This window comes from Vespa crabro, chromosome 4, assembly GCF_910589235.1.
Source record: "Vespa crabro chromosome 4, iyVesCrab1.2, whole genome shotgun sequence".
In the NCBI taxonomy this organism is placed as follows: domain Eukaryota; kingdom Metazoa; phylum Arthropoda; class Insecta; order Hymenoptera; family Vespidae; genus Vespa; species Vespa crabro.
The window spans coordinates 9,541,937-9,566,936 of NC_060958.1; the positions used below are offsets into that span (position 1 = coordinate 9,541,937).

The 25,000-nt window shown below is 37.7% G+C and overlaps 1 protein-coding gene across 10 annotated transcripts in view; it reads left to right on the forward strand.

Annotated features, from left to right (window-relative positions):
- Positions 1-25,000, forward strand: part of LOC124423362 (AF4/FMR2 family member lilli-like) — a 161,485-nt gene that overhangs the window by 81,047 nt on the left and 55,438 nt on the right. For all 10 annotated transcript variants that reach the window (XM_046960992.1, XM_046960994.1, XM_046960998.1 and 7 more), the window contains exon 2: positions 297-480. In XM_046960992.1, the coding sequence (XP_046816948.1) occupies positions 297-480 (184 nt within the window). The remainder of the gene's footprint in view (positions 1-296; positions 481-25,000) is intronic.

The following is a 25,000-nucleotide window of genomic DNA, read 5'->3' on the forward strand; positions in this document are numbered from 1 at the left end:
ATATATAACATAAACACAGGCGTAATCGATCGTATTGTCAAATAAAAACTATCTACATGTGTAAAGTATAAAAGTTGTGTTTATTGCTAACATAAAGTTTTTAAATGGGTAATACAAGTGAGTTCGTTTACACGGTACTATTCTTTTCCGAGGCACTCGAGGGTGGGTGGGAGAGAGAGAGAGAGAGAGAGAGAGATAGAGAGAGACCACTTTTTGTATGGTCGATGAAGAAGTAAAAGGTTCGGTTAATGGAATCGGACGAACGACTGACCGGAGATGGAATTTTATCTTTTCAGCCTGGAGCGGGACCGACTGCGTGAACGGGAGAGACAGGCCCGTGCCGCGATGTCGGTTCAGGCAGAACAAGCGGCTGCGGGAGGAAGTGCTGATCCGAGACACCATCACCATAGCCATCATAGTCACGCTCATCACCACGCTAACACACACAGTAGTGCATCACTTTTCCGTGCTCCAGTAAAGGTAAGTCTCTTTCACGTATTTTCTTTTTTTCTTTTCCTTTTTCATCCCCGCTTTCTTTTCTTTTTTTACTCCTTCCTTTTTTCTTTCTTTTTTCTTCCTTTTTTTTCTTTTTTTCTTTTTTTTTTTTCCTTTTTCCTTTTCCCTTTTCCTTTTGAAATTTGCATCGAATTTTTCCACAACACACGAAAGTCTTCTTTACTTCGTCTCTTCGTCATCCACCATCTACTATTATTATCATCACTACTATCATCATTACCATCATCTACCTACCTACCTCCTACCTACCTACCTACCTACCTATCTATACCTACCTATCTCTAACCGTCGAGTGTCTCGTTTATCGCGAGAAAAGTGATTTAGTTGTGCATCGTAATCGATATTAGCGATATTACGCGGTCACGTCGTTAATACACGGCTAATCTCTCCACGTCGTTGGAATTAGGTTATACGCCATGGCCATTTCTGTACCGGCGAATTTGATTATCGATCGAGAGAATCCATCGAGCCTTATCGTTTTAGTACGCTCAACCGCGATATTGCGTCGGAATATCCGTTTGAAAGTGTGACGGGTCTATGTTAATAAAGAAAATTCAACGGGGAAATAAAGAGAAAGGAAGAGAGAGAGAGAGAGAGAGAGAGAGAGAGAGAGAGAGAGGGGGTGGGAGGGGAGGAGGGAGGGAGAGAGAGAAAAAGAATATATAAATAAATTCTGAAAGATGTTTGTTAAATAGAGGATAATCTCTTTTCTTTCTCTCTCTCTCTCTCTCTTTCTCTCTCTTTCTCTTTTTCCTCTTTTCTAGCGATTAAAGGACGCGTTCTATTTTTCGAAGAAGATTATAAAATCATGGAAGAACAGTTAATGACACTTGGTAAGAGATAATCTTTATCGACAACCGACTATCTTTTCACTCGTCGCCTTTATATGAAGTATATTCGCTCTTAATGGATCGTCTCTTCGTTGTCATTTTGCTTTTCGTTAGCTTTTGATTTTGGTGTCGAAGGGAAAAGATTACTTGCTCAAGAGACGAGGAGAAAGGAAAGAAAGAGATAAATAGATAGATGGATAGAGAGAGAGAGAGAGAGAGAGAGAGAGATGTAATAATAATACTTGTCTTGTACATTCACTTCACGATTTTTAATGATAAAAAATCTTTATCGTTGAACTGACAACTTTGTTATCTAAAATGACGATCCAACTGAACCTTAACGTCCGGGAGCAATTAAAATCTACGGCGGATTAAATTGAAATTTTGATAAAGGAAAGGAATATGAAATACACGTACACACACACACACACACACATACACATACAAAAGAAGAAAAAAAGAAAACATTACGAAAATGAGACAGTGTGTAATATAGAAGATTATCATTAAATATTTACCGATCATTTAGATCCATTAAAAAAGTCACATTGCAATTAATCCGTGCTGTTTAAAAATGGACTGACTGTTGTAGAAGAAACATCGTATAAAAGCAAACTCGTCGGGTTTCACGATTTTAATCGTATTTTAAAAGAGCCACGTGCTCTCCTCCTCCTCCTCCTCCTCCTCCTTCTCCTTATGCTCCTTCTGCTCTTTCTCCTTCTTCTTCATATTTTCCTCTCTTCATTTAGACTTCCCTTGACGTTTCTCCGTAACCAAAGTGGAAACACTTGGAGTTGGTTGGCAGGCTCCTTAGGGTCTACCGATTTCAATCCCGAATTCGTCGACAAGCGTCGAAAGTACCGCGCCAAGCAGCTGTTTTAAGGGTCTACGAAGAAAACCCTATACGACCGTTACGGCGATGGTAAAAAGGACCCGTTGGTCCGCTACTATTGCTCGTAAACATCATCCTCCATCGTCTTTCTCCGCACATTCCTTCTCTTTCTCTTTCTTTCTCTTTTTCTTTTTCTTTCTTTCTTTCTTTCTTTCTCTTTCTCTCACTCTTTCTCTCCATCCTTGACTCGAGACGAAAATAGAAGTCCGAAAATTCTTGTAAGAAAGAAAGAAAGCCGTCGGAAGGAACGACCTATCGTATTCGATTTAGTTTACTATACTTTCACCATAGACGATAAGTTTTATTAAAATTGAAAGTTTATCTACGCCTAGATCGGACCTCGACGATTTATACAATATTTATACTCGTATAGATTTTATGTATCTTTGTATGCATGCGTGCATTCATTTAGTACCGATCACGTTTAGATAATGTCATTCAATATCTCCTTTCTCTCTCTCTCTCTCTCCCTCCCTCTCTCTCTCTCCTTCACTTTCTCTCTCTTTCTTTCTTTCTTTCTTTTTCTCTCTGTTATTTACTTCGACGTACTCGAGCGATAATTTTAAGTGACAATATAGATCTAAATTGCTAACTTAACATACATAGTAGGTATTAAATAGATATGGTCAAATTTATGCTTGATATATATATATATATATATAATTATTTATGAATTGTAAGGCATTATTTTTAATTCGTAAGATGACGACAAAGACGACAAAGACAAACGATGACGACGAAGACGATAATGACGATGACGATGACGACAAAGCCGAAGACGTGCGAATGACCTTTCGAATATTGCCATTGGTTCTTTCATGTGTTCAACAGGTGCTTCTCTCGACTTTTAAACTTTCCTAATAACCGTTTTATGGGCCGGCTCTGCTCGGTATCGTTCGATAACGAGTGCGAAGAATTTTCGCGGCGGAACGCGGACTCTCGGTAATCCAGTCTACATTTTTTTCGTTCTTTCGAGAAAAATTCCATTTTATCGATCATCCACCTCTTTTGTACTTTTATTCTTTTTTATCTGCGTTAAACGTTAACGGTGTCTCAATTTCGAACAAACAAAATTTCACTTTTCTTTTTTTTCTTTCTTTCTTTCTTTCTTTTTTTTCTTTCTTTCTTTTTTTTTTTTTTCTATTCTTTTTTCTACTCCACTTTAAGACTCATTTCACTCGAGGAATGAACTTTATATGTTCGAGAGGGGGAAAAAATCCACAAAAAAAAAAAAAAAAAAAAGAAAAAAAATTTGGAAAAAGAAAAAAAAATACATCGCGAATTTTCTTTATTTGTTTTAAATTAGATTCAATTGATTTGATTAAATTAGCTTTTAAATCGACTTGAATTTCACTAAAGTATTATAAATCATATATTGTTATATAGGGTATATACTCGGATGTTTGGTGTTTTTGTTCTTAGATAGATGTAGATTTGATTTACTATGTACATAAGAGATATGTATGTAGATTTTATAGATCGGCTATATGTTTTCTCCCTTTCTCTCTCTCTCTCTCTCTCTCTCTCTCTCACTCTTTCTTGTTACAGGCGTACACACACATACACCCACACATATGTATGTATATATGTATATGTATAAAATATTATATACGTTACAAATCGTCAGAAAGAAATTGAGAGGAAAAAGGATGACTTAAAGAATTCTGAAAATGGTTGAATTTCCGAGAGCTCAGCAGCATCTATTTCTTTCTCTTTTTCTCTTCCACGGCAGATTTGAAATCGAATATACGGAGAAACGGTGTCGCGATAGGGCAGGGCAGGGTAGAGCAGGGCAGGGTAGGGTAATGCAGAGCAGGGCAGGGCAGGGCAGGGCAGGGCAGGGTAGAATAGGGCAGGGTAGGGATGTAAAAGTGGAGTTGAGGGAGCAGAGAGAGAGAGAGAGAGGGGGGGACAGAAAAACGAGAATAAAAAGACGAAGTTAAAGAATAAGAGAAAACGGAGAAAGTATTAGAAGAAAGAAGGAATTGCAGTCTCGCTTTCTCTCTCTCTCTCTCTCTCTCTCTCTCTCTCTCTCTCTCTCTCTCTCTTTCTCTCTCTTCAGATTCTCTCGTTTCGGCTTCTTGGCGTCTATCGACTTTACGAGGCGCGCTTATACGTGACGCGAAGGCAGAAATGGAAAAACGAGGATTCCGGAAGGTTTTTCCGCATCCTACCAATATTTCCTACAACCACTGACTCGCATACACATTTTCCTTTTCCTACGGAAGAATTGGACCGATCGTCGTCGTCTAACAATATATCCCGAGATATATATATATATATATATATACAAATTATGAATTTATTTCAAATTTTATCGTTTATATATCTCGTTCACGGTCTTTGATAATTTCTTAATTATTTATCGTAAAATCCTTTTATCGCATTATTTAACATCGATAGATATATAGATAGATATGATGTAATATAAACACAAGTTGATTATTTTTCACTTTATTCTGCAGTGTAACTTGTTTCTTTTTTTCTTTCCTCCTCTCTCTCTCTCTCTATATATATATATATATATATATATATATATATATATATATATCTTTTTACCCTCTTTCTCTTTCTCTCTCTCTCTCTACCACCCTCCCTCCTTTCCTTTCTTTCTCTCATTGAAAATGCAGACGTATGCCCGACTAAGTTGGAAGCCGCGGGGACAGCTCGTGCGTATAATCATAGGAGCGACACAACGAACAAGGTCTTGAGCTCCTTCGTTCCGTATACACGGGGCTACACACGTCGCGTTCGTTGCTTCTCATTCGCGTATATACTTACATATATACCTGTATACACGACGGTGTGCGGTTGCTACGGGGCATATCGGTAGAATCATCTCGTCTCGTTCTTCTCTCTCTCTTTCCTCTCTCTCCTCTCTCTCCTTCTCTCTCTCTCTCTTCTGCTCTTTTGGATTCTTATATGCATGCATGCATGCATGCACGCACGCATGCACGCACGCGCTCATCCTCAGCGTGCCTCCGTTCCCTTTAAATCACAACTTTTCGCCATGCCCCTTGCGCTACATGGAAATGCAAATGCGAGCCGTTAATCTCGGTAATAAATACATGTGGCTCTCTCTCTCTCTCTCTCTCTCTCTCGCTCTCGAGTTTAACTCGCCTTCGTTCGAGTATCCTCATCTTCTTCATCCATTTCTGCATTTCCATCGATGTTTCCGCGTTTCAACGTCGAACTTCTTCTCTCGAGAAATGAAGATGATCCTTCCTTTCTACCCATCTACTCTACTGCTTTTTTTTTCTTTTTTTTCTTTTTTTTTCTCCTTTTCCCTTTTCAGATTTCTTTTGCTCTACCTTCAACGAAGCTCTTTTCTTTTCTTTGGATATACTTAGTTAGCCTTCTATTTTTACTCGTCCAATATACTCAGCAAGAGAAGATCCTTCGACTGACGTCTTCCTTTACTCGTGAATTCGAAACTTCTAAATATAGTTAAATCCCTTTCCTTTTCTACCTCCTCCTCCTTCTTCTCCTCTTCTTCTTCTTTTTTTTTTCCTTTTCTCTTCTTCTTCTTTTTCTTTTTTCTTTGTTTTTCTTTTTCTTACTATTTTATATATGAAAGAAGGAAACCTTGGGAAATATATTTTCGTATAATGAGAAAGAAAGGATGAAAGAGAGAGAGAGAGAGAGAGAGAGAGAGAAAGATAAAGAGAGATAGGAAGATGATGAAAGATATTTCGAAGCCCCTTACAAATTCGATAAAACGACGGTTTCCCACTCTTACGCTTATTACCAAGTTATTTCGGTCTCATGTAGTAGGTCACAGTTGTCGGATCGTTATTTCTCTCCTGGAGGATTATACATATATATATATATATATATAAACGCATAGCATCAGTGCGTATGTATTTATGTACGTAGATACATACAAGATGATCGGTCGATAGATTGACCGGAAGTAATGTTTAATGTCTTAATTTTCCTTTATATCACGTCGAAATATGTCGGACTTTTAATTTTTTTCCTCTACCCTCTTCCCCCACCCCCCCACCCACCCACCCACTTACTCCCACACACATATACACTTCGACAAAATCACTTATTAACCATTTGCACTCGAATTTTTTTTTTGTTTTCTTTTTTTTTTGGGGGGGGGTGGCTAAAGCTTTCAGCAATACGGACTTTTTCTTTGGCTTTATCAGTGTCTACATTATATTGTTGCTATGCCTGAGAATATAATCTCTAATTTTGGCATTATTTTATAAGATATACTTCGAGTGCTATAGGTTAATTTGATACGGCAAAATTAAAACGTATTACGAATATTTCCTTTATATCTATTTAGATACTTGAAAAATGTTACAATTTAAATAAGCGTCGTTTTGGAGATATCTGATCTCAAAAAAAGTTTTAAATGGGGGTAAACGTGTTAAGGGGATATCCATCGAGAATCAAATAAAATTTATACGTATTGCTCTTCTTTGTTATACCGAGTAGATGTGAGGAGGGGGGGAAGTGGATTGGAGAGGAGAGGAGAGGACGAGAGGGGTGGGGAGGGAAGGGAGAAACCATTTCATAGTAAGCCATAAATTTGCCGTTAAACGTGCCGGAATCGAGTCCTGGCGGAAAAACGCGTTGCCACACGGAAAAACACATATTGGACATATCCTACGCTTTTCCTTCGTAGAAAGGATGTCCTCTCATCGTATCCTGTCGGATATAGTGTCTACGTCTATAAGTATCTTAGATACCAATGCGTGGATATATACATACTTGTATGTGTGTGTATATATATATATATATATGTGTGTATGTATGTATGGATGTGTGTGTATATATATATATGTACACATATACGTAAGTTGAGGTGAAAATATATATATATACACATACATATGTTTACTTTACCTTCGAAGCAAGTTTGTCGTGATATCGTGGAAGAAAAGAAAGAGAAGGAAAGCTTCTTGAAGTAAAGAGAAATTTTCGGTCTCGTGGAAAAACGAAAGAGAAAGAGAGAGAGAGAGAGAACAAGTTAAAGATAGAGATAGAAATATATATATATATATATATATATATAGAAAGAGAGAGAGAGAGAGACAGAGAGAAAGAGAAAGATAAAGATAGGGATAGAAATAGAGATAGAGATAGAGATAGAGATAGAAAGAGGTAAGAGACGAGCAGCTTTATACCGCGCAAAATGGAAGTTCGCGGTTATTTCGAGGAAAACGCGATTTTCTATCCCACGTTTTCTACTTTTCTTTCGGTCGTGCAAAGCGATATATTTATCTATCTATCTATCTATTTGTCTATTTATATACTATAGAAACTTATCCTACGAAATCGAAACGAAATATGTTAGATATCATTGAATTTTCTAACTATCTTACTATAGATATTTTAATCCTCCGGTATCAATTGTATTATAGTCGAACGAATTAAATTTATAAATAGATTTTGAGAATCGAAGGATTATCGGTACATTTAATTTTTCTTTGGAACTGACGTACCTATCAAAAGTGTTTGTCTTTATTTACTTTTCTTTTCTTTTCTTTTCTTTTTTTTTGTTTTTCTTTTCTCTCTCTCTCTCTCTCTCTCTCTCTCTCTCTCTTTCTCTCTTTTGTTTTTCCTATGGGAGCGAATGGAAAGTATCACCTTAAAGCAAGAAAGGAGTCGCACTTTCGAGATTCGCCGACGCTGTCTCGCATCTCCAATTAGCCTAATTAGTCGTGGCAACGTATATACTCGTTAAAGAAGAAACGCGAACTCGTTCGAGTTTATGAGAGAGCACATCGCCGATTTTCTTGAATCTTATCGCGTTATATATTTTCTCTCTTTCTCTCTCTTACTACGTTCTACTTACTGAATCGAGGAATACTTTCGACTTTTCCAAGTTTCCGAACGAATCTTTCGCTAAATTCAAAACGTTATACTTGTTCTTAGTTAAGTAATAGCTATTAATTTGTCCGTTTGATATAAATAGCGAATGTCGTGAGAATATACGGACATATTTCTTTCTGTTACATAAAAAAGAAAGAAAGAGGAAAAGAGAGAGAGAAAGAGAGAGAGAGAGAGAGAGAGAAATATCCTGAATAATGCGAGAGTTCTCGGTCAAAGACTATTACGGTATACTATATTTTACGTAACTTCTACAAACGACCCCATACACAAGATCGAACGGTGCTTTGCGCAATTTCTTTATAATTTAGTTACATTCATTATCACGTCCTTCGAATAAGCTGATATCAATTTTTGTTTGTTCTTTTTTTTTTTTCTTTTCTGTTCTTTTTTTTTTTTTCTTTTCTTTTCTTTTGTAATCTAAATAAATCTCATTCATATTTTAGATTTGATTTAGAAAAGACATAGAAAGAGGATAGATTTTTGTAAAACAAGAAAAGAAAAAGAAATATATATATATATATATATATATATATATATTTATATATAAAGTTGTACAACGATTGAATTGTTTCTCATCAATTTTTCTCTATTTATTTCTAATTCCGTAGAAAAGTGCACCTATCATAAATAGAGATCAACGGAATTAGCGGTCCACGCGTGCCGCGGGAAGTCGAGCTCTCGGGCGCCATCGTAATTTCACCGGATGCGCACTTTCGAAATTAAAAGGAACGCGCGAAACTCTCTCGCTCGATTATCTAGCTTACGCGGGCGATCTTATTTAACGGGGGCCGATTATGTATGCGGATTTAACACGTTAATATTTTATCGATTTAATTTCGATTATATGTTCGATTGGATGTTCCCTTCTCTCTTCTTTCTTTTTATTTTTATTTTTTTTTTTTTTCTTTCTTTTTTCTCTCTTCTTTCTTTCGCTATTTATTTATTTATTTATTTTTTCTTTTCTTTTTTTTTCTATTGTTATTTCTTCCTCGTAAACGTAGAAATACGTTTATATGCATTATACATGTGTGAGTAGAAAGAGAGAGAGAGAGAGTGAGAGAGAGAAGATAGAAGAAGGGTTCACGTTTCGTGAGCCTAGGTGATTCGCAAGCGTTAAAATTGGAAAATGTTTGCGACAAGAGTAGATGATGGCAAAAGAGGAAAGCTAATCGTTGAACTTTGGTATTATGCGAAACGCGTAGAAAACGTTCGCCTATTCTGCTTCGTGAGCCAGTTAATGGCGGCACTTAATTCTTTCTAAGTACAACGTCCTCCTCTTTTTACCGTTTCTCTTTTTTTTCTTTCTCTTTTTTCTTTCTCTCTTATTCTCTCGTTTTTTTTTGCACCTGGTTTGCGAGATGGTTGGACACGCGAATCTTTGAAAAGGCAGCTACGATTAATTATTAAATGCAACGATGTAGTAGAAGTACGCATTCATATTTCGTAATACGAAGACGCGCGAGTCAAGTTTTATTATTAATGAAGTGTATTTATGTCCTTCTCTGTCTCTGTCTGTATATATGTCAGTTTGAATCTCTCTCTCTCTCTCTCTCTCTCTCTGTCTCTGTCTCTGTCTCTCTCTTTCTTTCTTTTACTCTTTCACTTTTGAATGGTAGTCCTGTGTAAATTAATATGAATACATTATAGATGAAGATAACTAATATACCTTCTTTACGACGAATAATAGAGATCGTTATTATCGAATTATTTAGTCGTTCGTTTAACCAACCATCGTCGTACGAGAGGCGATAATTTATAGAATATCGGCTTATGCATATCAAGTCGTGCGAACGCATCATTACGTAGGATTAATAAACTCAAACCAGTTTCTAACGCTAGCTAATCAATCAGGTATGGTAAAAATCGTTACACGATGTACTGATCGATATGACGATAACAGAGAAACACGATCGATCGATCTGCGTCGTTTTCCTCGACATCACCATATGAAATCTTGTCGATACCGTAGCACAAATCAGCATGATTTTTATACAAAAAGGAGAGAAAGACAGAGAGAGAAAGAGAGAAAGAAAGAAAAGAGAGAGAATATGCACACGAAAACGTTCGATACACATTATCGTCGTGGGAATCTCTTTCCTTTTTATTTTTCCATATCTTTTCTTCTCTATTACGATGAGATCGTTATTTGTCGGTTTTGGGGAAAAGCGAACAATGGATTATCGATTCCACTCGTCGTTTTATCTATTCGTCTCTCTCCCTCTCTCTCTCTCTCTCTCTCTCTCTCTTTCTCTTTTCTATACACATGTAGGTGTATATATACACAGCGGTTCATCGGTGCATGCCGACAATAAGCTCAGTCGCATTGGGATATATCGATGTGCCATGGTTTACGTAATTCGCCACCGAGGTTTAATGACAATACATCGAGAGTAGAAACGACCGAGAGAGAGAGAGAGAGAGAGAGAGAGAGAGAGAGAGAGAGAGAGAGAGAGAGAGAGAGAGAGAGAGAGATGAAGGAGTATGAGATAGAAGAGAAGGAGGGAGTACTGTGAGGAAGGAGGATGGGATGGTAGTATACGGAGAGAGAAGGAACAACGACGATGACGATAATGACGATCACGAGGATGACGACGATGGCCCATTGCTGCCGACGATGGTGACGATGATAATGACGATGGCGATGTCCGGACCGTGGAATGATGGCAAACAACGATCATTTACCGATCGGTTCGATGCTAGTGCGTTTTGGCAGCTGAAAATTCATTATCGGCTTCCGTGAGAGCACCGACGTAAAACTAAAGCCTGTACGGTCGATCGATCGATCCATTCTCTCTCTCTCTCTCTCTCTCTCTATCTCTCTCTCTCTTTCTCTCTCTCCCTTCATCTTTCAACGATCAATGTTCTCAACGGGTTTAATGAAATTGTGAGACTCGAGATGGATGAACGAGAGAAAACTTTTATATCATATTTTCTTTTTCTTTTTCTTTTCCTTCGAGATCATTTTCCCGGATCATTTTCTTTTTTCGTTTCTTCCCTCCCCCCCTCTCTCTCTCTCTCTTCCTTTGTCTCTTATATATTTTCTTTTTTTTTTTTTTATCGCGTTGAACGTAAAAATCTTTCGTGATTAGCCGTCCCGTAGTCTTTTCTTTCTTTCTTTCTTTTTTCTTTTTTTTTTCTTTTTTTCTTTACTTTTTAAGAGAAAAATTAAAACTTTTTAAAGATCTATCGTAGAAAAATGATACGATGGCTTTTCGCTTTAGGGTTAAATCCCAATTATTACTGTCCTTCCTTTCCTCTCTCTCTCTCTCTCTCTCTCTCTCTCTCTCTCTCTCTCTCTCTCTCTCTCTCTCTTTTGCTAACCGGAAAGCGAAGCCCGTGATTTGTAGGTCGTTTGATCGCATTATAGTCAACTCCTAGTGGTTTACGTAATCCCGATCTAAGTGTGAGCCTATACGCTGGATAAACGCGAACGCATAGAGAGCTTATGTGCTAAGAAAGAGAGAGAGAGAGAGAGAGAGAGAGAGAGAGGGAGAGAAATAGAGATAGAGAGAAATGGACGAAACATTTCTCTATCTCTCTCTCTCCCATTCTTGACCAATGGTCTAGTCGCGTTCTAGCATAGATTCGCATATACACGCCTGTCGGATTACACGTTAGACTGGATTCAACGTTAGCTGCATTCCGTGCCTCTCCTATACCTCTTACTCCTCCTCCTCCTCCTCCTCCTTTAACTCCTGCTTCACCTCCATCGATGCTCGATCAAGCATGCCTTCTCAAGGTCCGTTAACGATATTGTTTTCTTTACTAGCACACTCGAACTCAACTCGTTAATTTCTCTATCTCCGTTTTATCGATCGATTTATTCGAACTGAAAATCTTTTCCTTCTTTCTTAACTCCTTAACGATGTCTACTTACTCCGTTATCGATTTATCAAAAGAGAGACAGAAAGAGAGAGAGAGAGAGAGAGAAAGAAAGAGAAATAAATAAAGAAAAGGAAAAAAAGATAAAGAAAAAAGAGACGTTCGTTCGTCTAGAAGAACTATAATTCGTTCTACTTTTACTTCTGGTTCGATTATCAGGTGAAAAGCAGGAAGAAGAAAGATTTATGTAACGTTGGTGAATGTTTTCTCGTAAGACAAACAAAAATTTAGGGTCACTAGCGACGTCTTCTGCTATATATATATATATATATATTTTTTTTTTTTTACTTTTTTCTTTCTCCTTTTCCTTTGATCATTTTCTTTCCTTCTATTTCCTTTTCTTTCCTCTCCTTTCTTTCTTCCTTTCTTTCTTTCTTTCTTTCTTTCCTTCTTTCTTTCTTTCTTTTAGACGGAAATTACGAAAGAGCAGGATATAAACGTATATCATCATACTTATGCACTATGTGCGTTTTCTCGCGATCCACACGATCCATGTTTCCGGTATTTTGCGTGCGACTTGCTTCGCGACCGTCTTTTTACCGCTCGCTTTCGTCTCTGACCCCGTTTCCATCGCGAGCTTCGAACTGCGGCTCTGTCTAATCTCTCCGCCCTCGCAAAGCCTCCTCCTCCTCCTCCTTTTAGTATATATATATACACACATACACAAAAGAACGTACCTATGTACCTACTTTTGTCTCTCGGCAATCATTTATTTCTCTATTTCGTGTCCAATCTCTTTTAAAAGAATTTCATTTGAGTCATATTATAATGAATCCGAAATAAAATAAATCTTTAGTTATATTCATTATTTTCTAATTTTTTTTTCTTTTTTTTTTTTTTTTTTTATTTAATGACTCGACACTATCGATTCCTTCGTTCTCTTTTTACTCTTTTTATTCCTTTTTCATTTCCTTTTTTTTTCTTTCCTTCCCGCCCCCCCCCCTCCCTTACTTCATTAGTCAGTTCTATTTTAATTGGACGATCGTACATACTTTAATGATTATATTATTGTGTGCTTCTATAATGTGGCTTGTGTAGTTTGATCAACGAATGACTTATTATTTTACGCGAAAAAAAAAAAAAATAAGGAAGAAGATGGAAAGAATAACGAATTGTCAGGGCATTTTTCTAATATCACGTTTAATCGAGAGCAATCGTAATAGAGGTTGTCAAGTGCAAATAACCTCATTGGGAATATTCGTCGTCGTCGTCGTCGTCGTCGTCGTCGTCGTTTCGTACGAATAGACGCGGTTCTCCTTTGCAAATCCTTCGCGTGTTCGTAAATTAAATCGATTCTCATTGAGATAACGACTGCTTCATGTTTCTCAAGAAAGAAGGAAGAAAGAAAGAAAGAAAGAGAGAAGAAAGAAATAAAAGAGAAAAAAAGAAGGAAGAGAAAAGGGAAGAAAAGAGAAGGGAACAAAAAAAAAAGGAAAGAAAGAAAGAAAGAAAGAAGAGAAAAGAAAAGAAGAGAAAAGAAGTATATCCTGGAGGATCAACGTTCAACTTTTAGGATCGCCTTTAATGACCTTAACTCCTCTTCTCGTCGAGAGAAACGTCTGGAAATCCGGAAAACGTGTCCTTCCGTTGCTTCTCTCCCTCTTTCTCTTTTTATCTCTCTCTCTCTCTCTCTTTCTCTCTCTTACCTTCTCTCTGTTTCTCTCTGTCTCTTGTTCACTCTTCACTTGTGGTTTTCACGTTTTAGATTTCCGAGATAGACAGAAAAAGAGAGAAAGAGAGAGAGAGAGAGAGAGAGAGAGAGAGAGAGAGAGAGAGAGAGAGAGAAGGGAGTTTTCGAGCGTCGTTGGTTTCCCCTTCGTCTACTATATTATTCAAATCTGCACGAAGAAGAATCCCAGGGTGAATTTTAAAGGGATGAAAAAGTCGAAGAGTGCCTCCTGGCCGTGTCTTCTCTCCTCTTATTCTTTCGACCTCTTCTTTTTCTCTCTCTCTCTCTCTTTTTTTATCTCCTTTTTATCTCTTCTCCTCGTTCTCGTAACTTTCGCATTGTTTCCTTTAAAGATTTACATACGTCCCACGTCTCTCGAATTTACATCAACTCGCTCGTATTCGACGCCCATATTTGCGTTCGCGACCGATAAATCCGATTTCTCTTTCCCTCTCTCTCTCTCTCTCTCTCTCCCTCTCTGCCTGCCTGCCTGCCTGCCTGCCTGTCTGTCTGTCTGTCTGTCTGTCTGTCTGTCTGTCTGTCTGTCTGTTTGTCTCCCTCTAATCTTCGTGGACCGAATTATAGGGTTGCACGAGAGCGAGCGAGCGTTTGTTACGTGTTGAATATCGAGAATTTAATATTAACTTATGCCTTGGCATCAAGTCGCGTAATCGATCGCTCTTGTAATTATCTGAAGCGAATCAACCTCTCCCCTACTCCGTGCCCCCTTCGTGCCCCCTTTAAAAGATTCAAAATGATAGAGAGAGAATTTACGTCAATATTTTTCATTCCCGAACGCAACAACGTCGTCTATTCATCTCCCTTTTAATATCTCCCCTCCTCTTCTCCCGCATCCATCACCCTTTCTCTTTCTTTCTCTCTTTTTCTTCCTTTCTTTCCTTTTTTTTTCCTTCTTTCTTTCCTTCTTTCTTTCTTTCTTTCTCTCTTTTTTCGTTTTCCTTCTTTCCAGCTGGTCGCCATTTTTTGTTCTGGCAGCAAAGTACACGCGCATAAGTAAATGCACGTGCGGCCGCACGCGTGTGCGCGTCGTCGCCGGCGCGTCGCAAAGTCCTGATGGTATTTAGCGTAATTTATTAAACCACCATCCTGTCTGCTTTGGCTGTGCTTTCTCTCTTTCTCTCTCTCACACACACATACACAATCTCTCTTTCTCTCTTATACATATATACATGGACATATACATATGTACATATGTACACAGTGTAGTTAGAGAAGGACGAGAATAGAACGGACGCTCGGTTGCTGAAACATGTGCGATATACAGTCAATACATAGTTGCAAATATATACACAAGTACGTAGAGAACGGATATATACTACAGAGACAGAGAGAGAGAGAGAGAGAAAGAGAGAGAGAGAGAGAGAGACAGAGAGAGAGAGAGAGTTCGCGTATACGCATACATATAAATAGGTTGGTCTGGGTCTCTCACTTGGCGGGGGTGGTATGACGGAATCAATACCGGTGTGTGAGAGGGTGGGATAATGCGGTGGCTTGACGAGAGTTGTAGGTACTAAGAGAGAGGGGGGAGAGAGAGAGAGAGAGAGAGAGAGAGAGAGAGAGAGGAAGGTAGGGTATGCAAGGAGGAGGAAGGGTAGGAGAAGGTGGAGAAAGAGGAGAAGGAGGAGGAGCAAGCGAGCAAGCAAGTAAGCGAACGGCGCATAGTTATATGTACACTTACACGTACAAACTTACGTGTACATATTTACGTATACGGAATCATATCTTTGTGTTCGTCTATGTGGGAGAGTTGGAATAAGAGGGTAAGCGGAGGAGCGAAGGGAAGAAAAGAGAGAACTCGAGGACTACCGGAGGAAATAAACAATGGGCTGGTAACCCACGTTCGGTGGTACACGCTGCTGGAAAATTACCTACGATGCCGTATAATGGTGGAAGGGAAGAGAGGAACGAACGAGAGAGAGAGAGAGAGAGAGAGAGAGAGAGAGAGAGAGAGAGAGTGTGAGAGAGACGGAAGAAGGTGGTCGGCCACCGATAGGGAGTTAATCTTCTCGTTCCTCGTATCGTTCTTTCCTTTCTTTTTCTTTCTTTTTCTTTCTTGCTTTTTTCCTTTTATTGGAAAGTTGTTATAATCACTGTAACGATTAACAAATAATTTTTTCTTTCTTTCTTTCTTTTTTCTTTTTTTTTTTTTTTTTTTTTTGTTGTTTTATTTACATACTATACAACACTTCCTTATAGAGACATTGAGATAGAAAAAGAGAGGGGTTTTTTGGGGGATGGGGGGAGGATGGAGGGGCAAGGAGGTGATAGAGGGGAAGAGAGAAAGAATAGAAAAACAGTCGGGTGAATGAAACGAGTCCAGTTTGTTGTAGAATCAGTGGGATTGGTCGGTACGCCGAAAAATTTGATGGATTCGCGAGCTCGGTGAAAATCATTTGTTGGATCCATTGAACAGCGGACCGTGTTCGTTTGGTACAGAGAAAGAGAAAGGGAGAGGGAGAGAGGGGGGTGCAGGGGGGGTGAGAGAGAGGGACCGAGTGGAGAGAGGTGTATGTTTAACCTTTCTCCTACCGAATAAAAACTGTATTTCTGGCGTTATAACGACAATTGAATTATCGCGCTTTCCATTCGAACGGATCGTGTACTCGCTTCGATGAAACGTGTGAGCATGAATAAGAGAAAAAAATGTGTATGATAGAGAGAGAGAGAGAGAGAGAGAGAGAGAGAGGGGGGGGGGAAGCGGAAGGGAAGGGAGGAGGGAAAATTTTGATTTCTTTTTTCCCCTCGAGAATCGTATCGCTCAAAAGGTGGAAGAGAAAAGGTAGTAATAAAAAAAAAAAAAAAACAGGCTCGATATGTTTTCGTTTTTATTTTTATTTTTTTTTTATTCCCTTATTTTCCACTTTCCTTTTTTTTTGTTTTCTTTTTTCTTCTTAAGTTTTTTTTTCTCGTCTTTCGTATCTTCGCCATACGTCCAGACACCAAAAGATTTATTTTCTAACTACTTTTCTGTCTGTCTCTCTCTCTCTCTCTCTCTCTCTCTCTCTCTCTCTCTCTCTCTCTCTCTTTCTGTTTCTCCTTTTTATTTTCTGTCCTTTTCTTTTTACAATTAGAAAATGAAGCGAACGCGCGAGCACGATATTCTTTTCACCGGTGAAGCAGCTTCCAAGCTTTTCTTTTTTACTCTTTTCTTTTTTTCACCCACCCACCGATAGTTTTCCAGACTGGGAATTCTACTCCTTTACTTTCTTTCTCCTTTACTTTTCTTTTTCTCCCCCCTAGGCTCTCCCTTTACTCTAAAGTCCGTTTCTTTCTCTCTCTCTCTCTCTCTCTCTCTCACACTCTCTCACTCCCTCCAACTTTTTTTTCTTTTTCTCTCTTTGGTCGTTATTAAGCTCCGTAATCCGGCGATATCTCAGTTCTTTAATGCTTCGTGCAAAATCGTTGCCATCGTAGGTAGAGTGCATCGACTTCTCTCTTTCTCTCTCTCTCTCTTTCTTTCTTTTTCTCTCTTTCTCCCTTCTTCTTTTTTTTTCTTCCATCCCTATTTATTCGTCTTCTTTAGCGGCACCACGCGAATTCGCTCGCTCTATTTGGCACGTATTCGACCCAAATCTCTCGTTGGACGTCGCATCCCAATGTATACGACCATTCCGAGGAATCCCTTTACCTTCACGCAGCAAAGAGTAAGAGTAAAAGAGAAAGAGGATTAACGGCAAAGAGAAAGAGAGAGAAAGGGAGAAAAAGGAGATATATATATATAGAGAGAGAGAGAGATGAATTAATCGCACCCTTGGCACAAGTCCATGATTCGAATTTAGCCGCGGCATCCGTTTAACCTCGGTAATGCCTATCATGAATTTCGGTAATTTCCCTTCTTCATTTCTCTCTACTATCAAATATACGTCCCTTCCTTTCAACTTTCAATTTCTTTCGAGACTTCCTACCTTCATTGGCATTCCTCGATTTTTTTTTCTTTTCTTTTTTGTTTTACTCATATTTCCCCGTAGAATTTATCGACTTTCTCGTTCTAAAGGAACTTTTTCAAATGCTCGTTCGATACTTCCCCGATTTAATACGAGATCTTAGACATTAATTTCTTAATGGAAAAGAGACAATTTTTTTTTCCCCCTATACTACATAATAATAATTATATTTTAAATGACATTCCTAATTACGTTTGAACGTTAAAAAAAAAAAAAAAAAAAAAAGAAAAAAAAAAGGAATAAATAAATAAATTAAATGTCTCAAATCGTTCTTATAATAATCGCATTCATAAAACAAACAATTTTATCATGAATTATTGTTAAAATGGTTAGGTGCAAGTAGAAGGGTGGGAGGAGGGCGATATAGGGGCGCGCAAGGATAGGAGTAGTAGTAAGGATATGGGATAAGGGATTCAGGGGTAAGGGGATTTACGATCAATAAACGTATAGGAACATAGCGAAAGTCAAGTGAAGTGGTTTTGATCGTTAAACGTAACAGTGAAGATATCCGTTTATCGCTTCATTGCACGCGCACGCTAATTCTTGTTACTTAACGCATCGCGACAGGGGCCGGGCTGCTGCCTTCTCCTCTAATCATGATACGATTAGGTAAGTGGTATTTCAATGTCGATCGCCAATTTATTCGTACGCTCGAGCGTCAAATCTTCCTTACCCATTCCCCTCTAAGCGCGAGGATCTTTTTCTATCGTTCCTATAAACAAAAGTGTGTTATACCCTCTTCTTATTCTTTTTCTTCTTCTTTATTTATTTTTTTATTTTTATCGTCCATCAACTCCCCCTCTCCATCCCACCCACATGAAGAAAATCACAATGGTAAAAGGAATATCCATCGCTATAATCGTGGATTGATACACGCTTATATTTATTCATGGATTTCAAAAAAAAAAAAAAAAAAAAAAAAAAAAAAAGAAAAGGAAAAGAAAAGAATCACATTGGAGATTGGACTGTTTTTCTCGAAATAAAAATTTTCTCGTCGGTCGTCCTTCACTATGCCTTTAATCACAAACGTCTGGGGTTACGCAAGGATACGCAGGAAAGAGAGAGAGAGAGAGAGAGGCAACGCAAATGGTGAGAGAGAAAGAAAATCGAGAGGAGACATTCAGGGTGAAAGAGAATAAAGTAGAGGATGGAAATAGAAAGAGAGTGAGGAAGGTATATATATAGGTGGAGTGTAGGGTGGAGAAAAGGACGAGAAGAAGGACGTCGCCGGTGGACCGAGAAAAGGAAAATGGTAGATCGGGATAGGACGGAAATTGGAGAGGGAGTTACGAGTAGAGAGGACGATGCTTTTGCTTCTTCTACGTTACCTCTGCTTCCTCTGCTTCTCTCGACGTAGAAAAGAATGAAAAATAAACGGCGATGAGAGCGGAGAGAAAAGCGATGGATGGACCCCGAGTATTTTCTGTCTCGACGCCACGATGATTAGTAACCCCCGACACTTCGTGCCAAGCTAGATTGTCATCCCTTTCTTCGTCCCTTCTACCACCCACCACTCCCTTTTTCTCCGTCACTCTCAACCCTTCTCTTATCTTTATTTTCTTCTAACTTACAAAAGACGTACTCGGTCACAGTTAACAGACTTTCTCTTTAATCGAGCTCGCTCTTATACATTTTTCAATATTTTTATTATTATTATTATTATTATTATTATTATTATTATTATTATTATTATTATTACTATTGCTATTATTATTATTATTATTTTCTTCGATGTATATCTTGCAAATTTTTCTTCGCATTCGAATGTCAATTAATATGAAACGATGAGAGGGAGGGAGAGCGGAGTGAGGTATAAGGGAGGTAAGAGAAAAAGAAGAAGTATGTAATTATTCTTTCTATTTAATATTTCTTTTATTTATTTTTTTTTTTTTTTTTCAATTTTTTTAACATCTCTCCTCCTGACGTAAATCGTAAATCATCCTTTTGCATGTATAATTTGAGTGATTATGATTTATTTTTTTTTTGTATGGGAAAAAAGAAAAAGAAAAGAAAAAAAAGAAAAAAAAAAAATAAAACAACAAGAAAAACGAAGAAGAAAAAGAAGAAGAAAAAGAAGAAGCAGAAAAAAAAGAAGAATTACTCGTATATTTAAAGCGTGACAATGTAGTCAGAGAAGATGAAAAAAAAAAGAAGTGTTGTCAAGGAACATATAATTAGCTATTTCACCCGTCGATTTAAGAAAAAGTATACTATTTCTGCGGGTTCTTAAGCGATGGCAGAATGATTGGTGGGATGGTTTCTATCTACTCGTCTATGATTACTAACCTTGAAGAATACTTGCCTATATTTCATTCGGGAACGTTTCGAAGTGATCGATCGTCGCCTAACGGAGGCACGTTTTCAGCTCGTGCTGTGTAAAGTCGAACGATCGTTGATCTTTTTAACGAGTACATAGTTCAAGAAGGTGTACAAACGCTTCAAAGCTGAACGCTACATGATAGATATAGATATAAAACTGTAGCCTCGTTTATCCGATACAGTGGAAGGAAACGCTGACTACTGAAAGAGATCATGCTTTAATCGTGGATCATTACTATGCAGCCTTTGTAATGCATTAATAATCGTTGTTTTAACGACATCGAGGTTAGCGTAGGAAGGTACGACGAAGCTCTGTGCTGAATGACCGTACGACGAGAAATTTTTATGCCCTGGTAAATAAGACGACGAAGAAAGAGAATGGAACGTGAAGCGAATTAAAAATATAAGTCAGTGTCGGACTCATTCTTCTTCTCCATTTCGTGCAAATGAAATTTTCGAAAGAATTACATAATGCTCCTAGAAAATTTATACAACATCTTTCTTAAGCTATTATTATCCATTTATTATTATTATTATTATTATTGTTTTATTAACATCGATCATTATCTCTATCGTTCTTATCACATTTTCATCTTCTTTTTTTCTTGCTTGTTTTTTTTTATTTTTGTCTTCTTAATCTTTTCTTTTTCTTATATATATATATATATTTTTTTTTTTGCCGAGATATTATCTTATACGATACGATCTTTCCAAAACTCATGGAATTTCAATATAAAGAATTATTTAATACTTACGAGTGAACGTTGTATCCATTTCAATACGAAATAATATGATAATACGAAGCATACATAGATCGAGCCGAGTATTATGATGTAGTAAAGAGACGAATGGCTGGCAGTAACAGGTGGTACGCCTGAGAAGAGACGAGGTCATCTCGCCGAGAGATATCCTTTGAAAGTCGAAGCCGAGTAGCATCTCTTGACTTCGATGTTACACGTATCTACGCGACAAGCTGACGTTACTAACTTTGTATATCGTATATAGTATACTTTTGTGTGTGTGTGTGTGTGTGTGTGTGCGTCTATCGACGTTATTCGATAAACAAGTAGAGACGTTTTCAACGAGATTCTTTCGAGAATCGATTTAAAATGATGCTGCCAATACTCTCCTGAGTATTTTTCCCAAGGAATAACAACAAATCCCTCAAGTGAACTTTTTCTATCGCGTTCTCTCGCGTTTTCGTTTCCTTTAAATCTTTCTCCGAAAATATATATATATATATATATATATATATATATATATATATATACATATACATATTTATTTATTTTCTTTTACCCGTTAAAAGCACAAAAGTTCGAAAGCTCGATCGCAAAAGGTGTTACGAAATACTTTTCCTTTCATGAAAGATATCGAAAAACAAGGGGGAATATTGTTTCCCCCGAGGGTAACATAGACGAACGGTTGAACATGCGTTTTCGAAAGATCGACGAGAGCATATCCGGATAATGTTGTCCAGTCCTTTACTATCGACAGCACAATGTAGGACAACGGTAAACAGCCTGAAGGAGAGTTTGCCCGGATGTTCGATCGACCTTTTCACATTCTCTTCCTTCAATCCTTCTTCAACTTCATCCTGATCCTCATCCCTCTATCTTTACTTCCGTTAAACAACTTAGATTTTATTGTTTCTTTTTCGAAGTTTGTCAGATATATATATATATATATATATATATATATATATATATATATATATATATATATATAACGTGTCCGTAAACTTCTATATTGAAATAAATTTTCGCGTATATACGCGTTTATTTATTCTTTCTCCTTTCTCCATCCATCTCCTCCTCCTCCTCCTCCTCCTCCATCTCTTCCCTTTTCGAACAGAACTCGTAAATCGTTCGAATCGCGGTAATCGAACCTATCGAGTTTTAATTAAGAACGAATCCTACGGATTTTTCCGATATAAAAGAAATTTTTCGATGTCAGTAGTAGAAATACGATAAGGGGTTGCTTAGTTGGTACAAACGTCGCGCAGTCATCGGTCGGTTAATGCGAATTTTACGTGAGTCGACGACGACGACGACGACGACTACGACGACGACGACGACGATGACGATATGTAGGCAAAACGTGGAAAAGCGATGCCAGGCACGTACCATTTTAAAATAGGAAAGAGGTGAGTAGGGCCGTGTTGCACGACGACAGCATTTCACCCTTTACGTGCGCTGCTTTCCTTCTCTCTCTCTCTGTCTCTCTCTCTCTCTCTCTCTCTCTCTCTCTCTCTCTCTTTCGTTTCTCTTTATCTACACAGTTCGTCCGTTCTCTCTCTCTCTCTCTCTTTCTCTCTCTCTCTCTCTGTCGAACATTTCCCTTTTTTCACCTTTTCTCACTTTCAGCAGAGGCATCCCTCCCTTCCCTCCTCTCGACCATCGTCCTCACTTTTTTTCCCTTGGCTTCCTGTTTTTGTCTCCTTGGAAAACACGGCAGAAAGTATATTTGATTTTTTAACGACGTAATATGGACTAGAGAATGAGAGAGAGAGAGAGAGAGAGAGAGAGAGAGGGAGAGGGAGAATGAGGGAGAAAAAAAATCCATTCATTCTTTATTACGACTGTCAGGATCTTACTGCAACATTCTTTTGCTTTCTAAAAAGAATCCTCTTTTTTTTTCTTCCTCTTTTTTCTCCCCTTCTTTCTTCTCTCTCTCTCTCTCTCTCTCTCTCTCTCTCTCTCTCTCTCTCCGAATGAAAGATAAATAAGAAGTTAGTCGACTCGTTTTTTCTTTTCCTTTTTCTTTTTTTCTTCGTTTTTTCTTATACCTGTATTTTTAAAAATCAAAGTAAACATGAAGAAATATATATAAAAGATATATCATTTATCGACGGTTCGATATCAAGCGATCTTTTTTCTTACTTATCTTTTTTTCTTCTTTCTTTTTTTTTTTTTTTTTGTTTTTGTTTTTTCCTTCCACTTCTTGTTTTTCTATAAATATAAAAGAAAAATTGCAAGTTGAATGCGTTAAAAGGAAATCATATATTTCTCTGATGATTCTGTTATTACCTGTGCCATGGCCGTGTTAGCAACATCTTCGTAGCGCACGAAGCCAGGGGAAGTAAATATTTGAGGGAAACGTTTCTCGCGTGCGCGAACGACTGCCTCGAAATGTTTGACGAGTTATGGGGGAAAAAAAAAAGAAAGAAAGAAAAAAAAGAAAAAGAGAATATGTGAATTCATAAGGGAGAAGACTCGTGGAGGTGGAGCGTTGGTGTGTATTTAGCGCAAGGGGGAAAATTTTTCCATGTACGGTGATTTCTCTTCTCTTCGGAAAAAAAAAGAAGAAGGAGTAGAAGAAGAAAAAAAAAAAGAGAAAATATAGAAAAAGAAATGGAAAAAGAGGAAGAGAACGACGAAGTCGATGGGAAGCGGGAGGTGGAGGAAGGGATGAAGGAGGGGAGAAAATCAGGATGAAGTGATGGCGGGGAAGGAGGAGGAGAGGGTAGAGGAAAAGTAGATTTTTTTTTTTTTTTTATTTATTTATTTATTTTTTTTTCTTTTTCGTTTTCTTTTTTTCTCGAAAGACTCGACAAAAAAAGTGCACTAGTTAAGGCAATGTGCTCGGTTTTGTTTCTCATCGAAGAGTGCATACGTACGTTCGTTCGTTTCGTTCGCTCGCTTGCTCGTTTGCTTGAAACTTTCCTCTTATGTATGTATATATGTATGTATGTATGTATGTAAATGACGACGACGACGACGACGATGACGACGACGACGACGACGAGGACGAGGACGAGAAACGAGCGTGACTTGGACGAAGCGCTAATTAACGCTATGTTTCGTGCACGAAATCAAAGCGAGCCACTCAAAAATCCCGATGGAAGCACGATTCCCGCACGATTAATCAACGCGTATTACATCTACGTTTATATATATATATATAATATATATAAAATATATATGAAATAAATATGTACTTCGTATATCACGTGGCAATAGTAGTAGTAATAATATTAATAAACGTTAACTTCGCGGTTTTACGATTTCGCTTCCCATTAGAAAAAAAGAGAGAGAGAGAGAGAGTGAGAGGGAGTGAGAGAGAGAGAGAGAGAGAGAGAGAGAGAGAGGTAGAAAAAGATAGGAAAAGAAATTAAAGATTCGTAGCTTTCACTCCGGTTTTTCTTCTTTTTTTCTTTTACTTCTTTTTTTTCCCTTTTTCTTTCCTTTTTTCATCTTTTACTTTCTTTTTTTTTTTTTTTTTTTTTTTTTTTTTTTTTTTTTTTCATACCCAGACCGACGACGACGTACGCGAATATAATCTTACAGCTTTGTCCTTGATCATTTCTCTCCGACGTGTTGGAAACTCGCGTGAGAATTCGCGTCTTGTCCTTTTTAACGCCCATATTCTCTGCTCTCTGCGCTAGAATAGAGATTTCACTTAGACGTCTGCCTGTCAGGAAGGAACAACCGAGTGTAAAGTGCGAAGGGAAGATCCGTCGTAAAGAGACAGAGAGAGAGAGAGAGAGAGAGAGACAGAGAGAGAAATAGAGATAGAAAGATCGAGACTGCGATCCCATTTCCAATGATCATCAACAATTGCAACTATGTTGTTGTTCCTGCAAAGAAGAAAATCTATCTGTTTTTCTGAAATATTTTTCATAAATTATTTTATTCTCTTATACATTGAATCTCTGTCTCTCTGTCTCTCTCTCTCTCTTTTTTTTATTTTTTGCCTTATCAAACAAATTAAATCCATTCGTGAAATATTTGTCCGATCGAATGTGAATAAATATGTATTAATTGACGTTAGTATATCTTATTCTTATCTTCATCGTTAAGATCGTCGGAATAATTATTTGAAAAAGAAAAAAAAAAAAAAAAAAAAAAAAAAAAAAAAAAAAAAAGAAGAAGAAAAAAGAAGGAGAGGAAAAAAAAGAGATAAAATGAAGAAAAAATAATAATAAGAGTAGGAAATTTATCTTCATAATAAATATATACACACATATCACGCGCGTTCGCGCGTGTGTTTGTGTATATGTGTCTATCGAGAAAGGAACTCGTAGATATCAGGAAATATATACGTGCCGGTGTTCACGTAACCTCAAACGAGA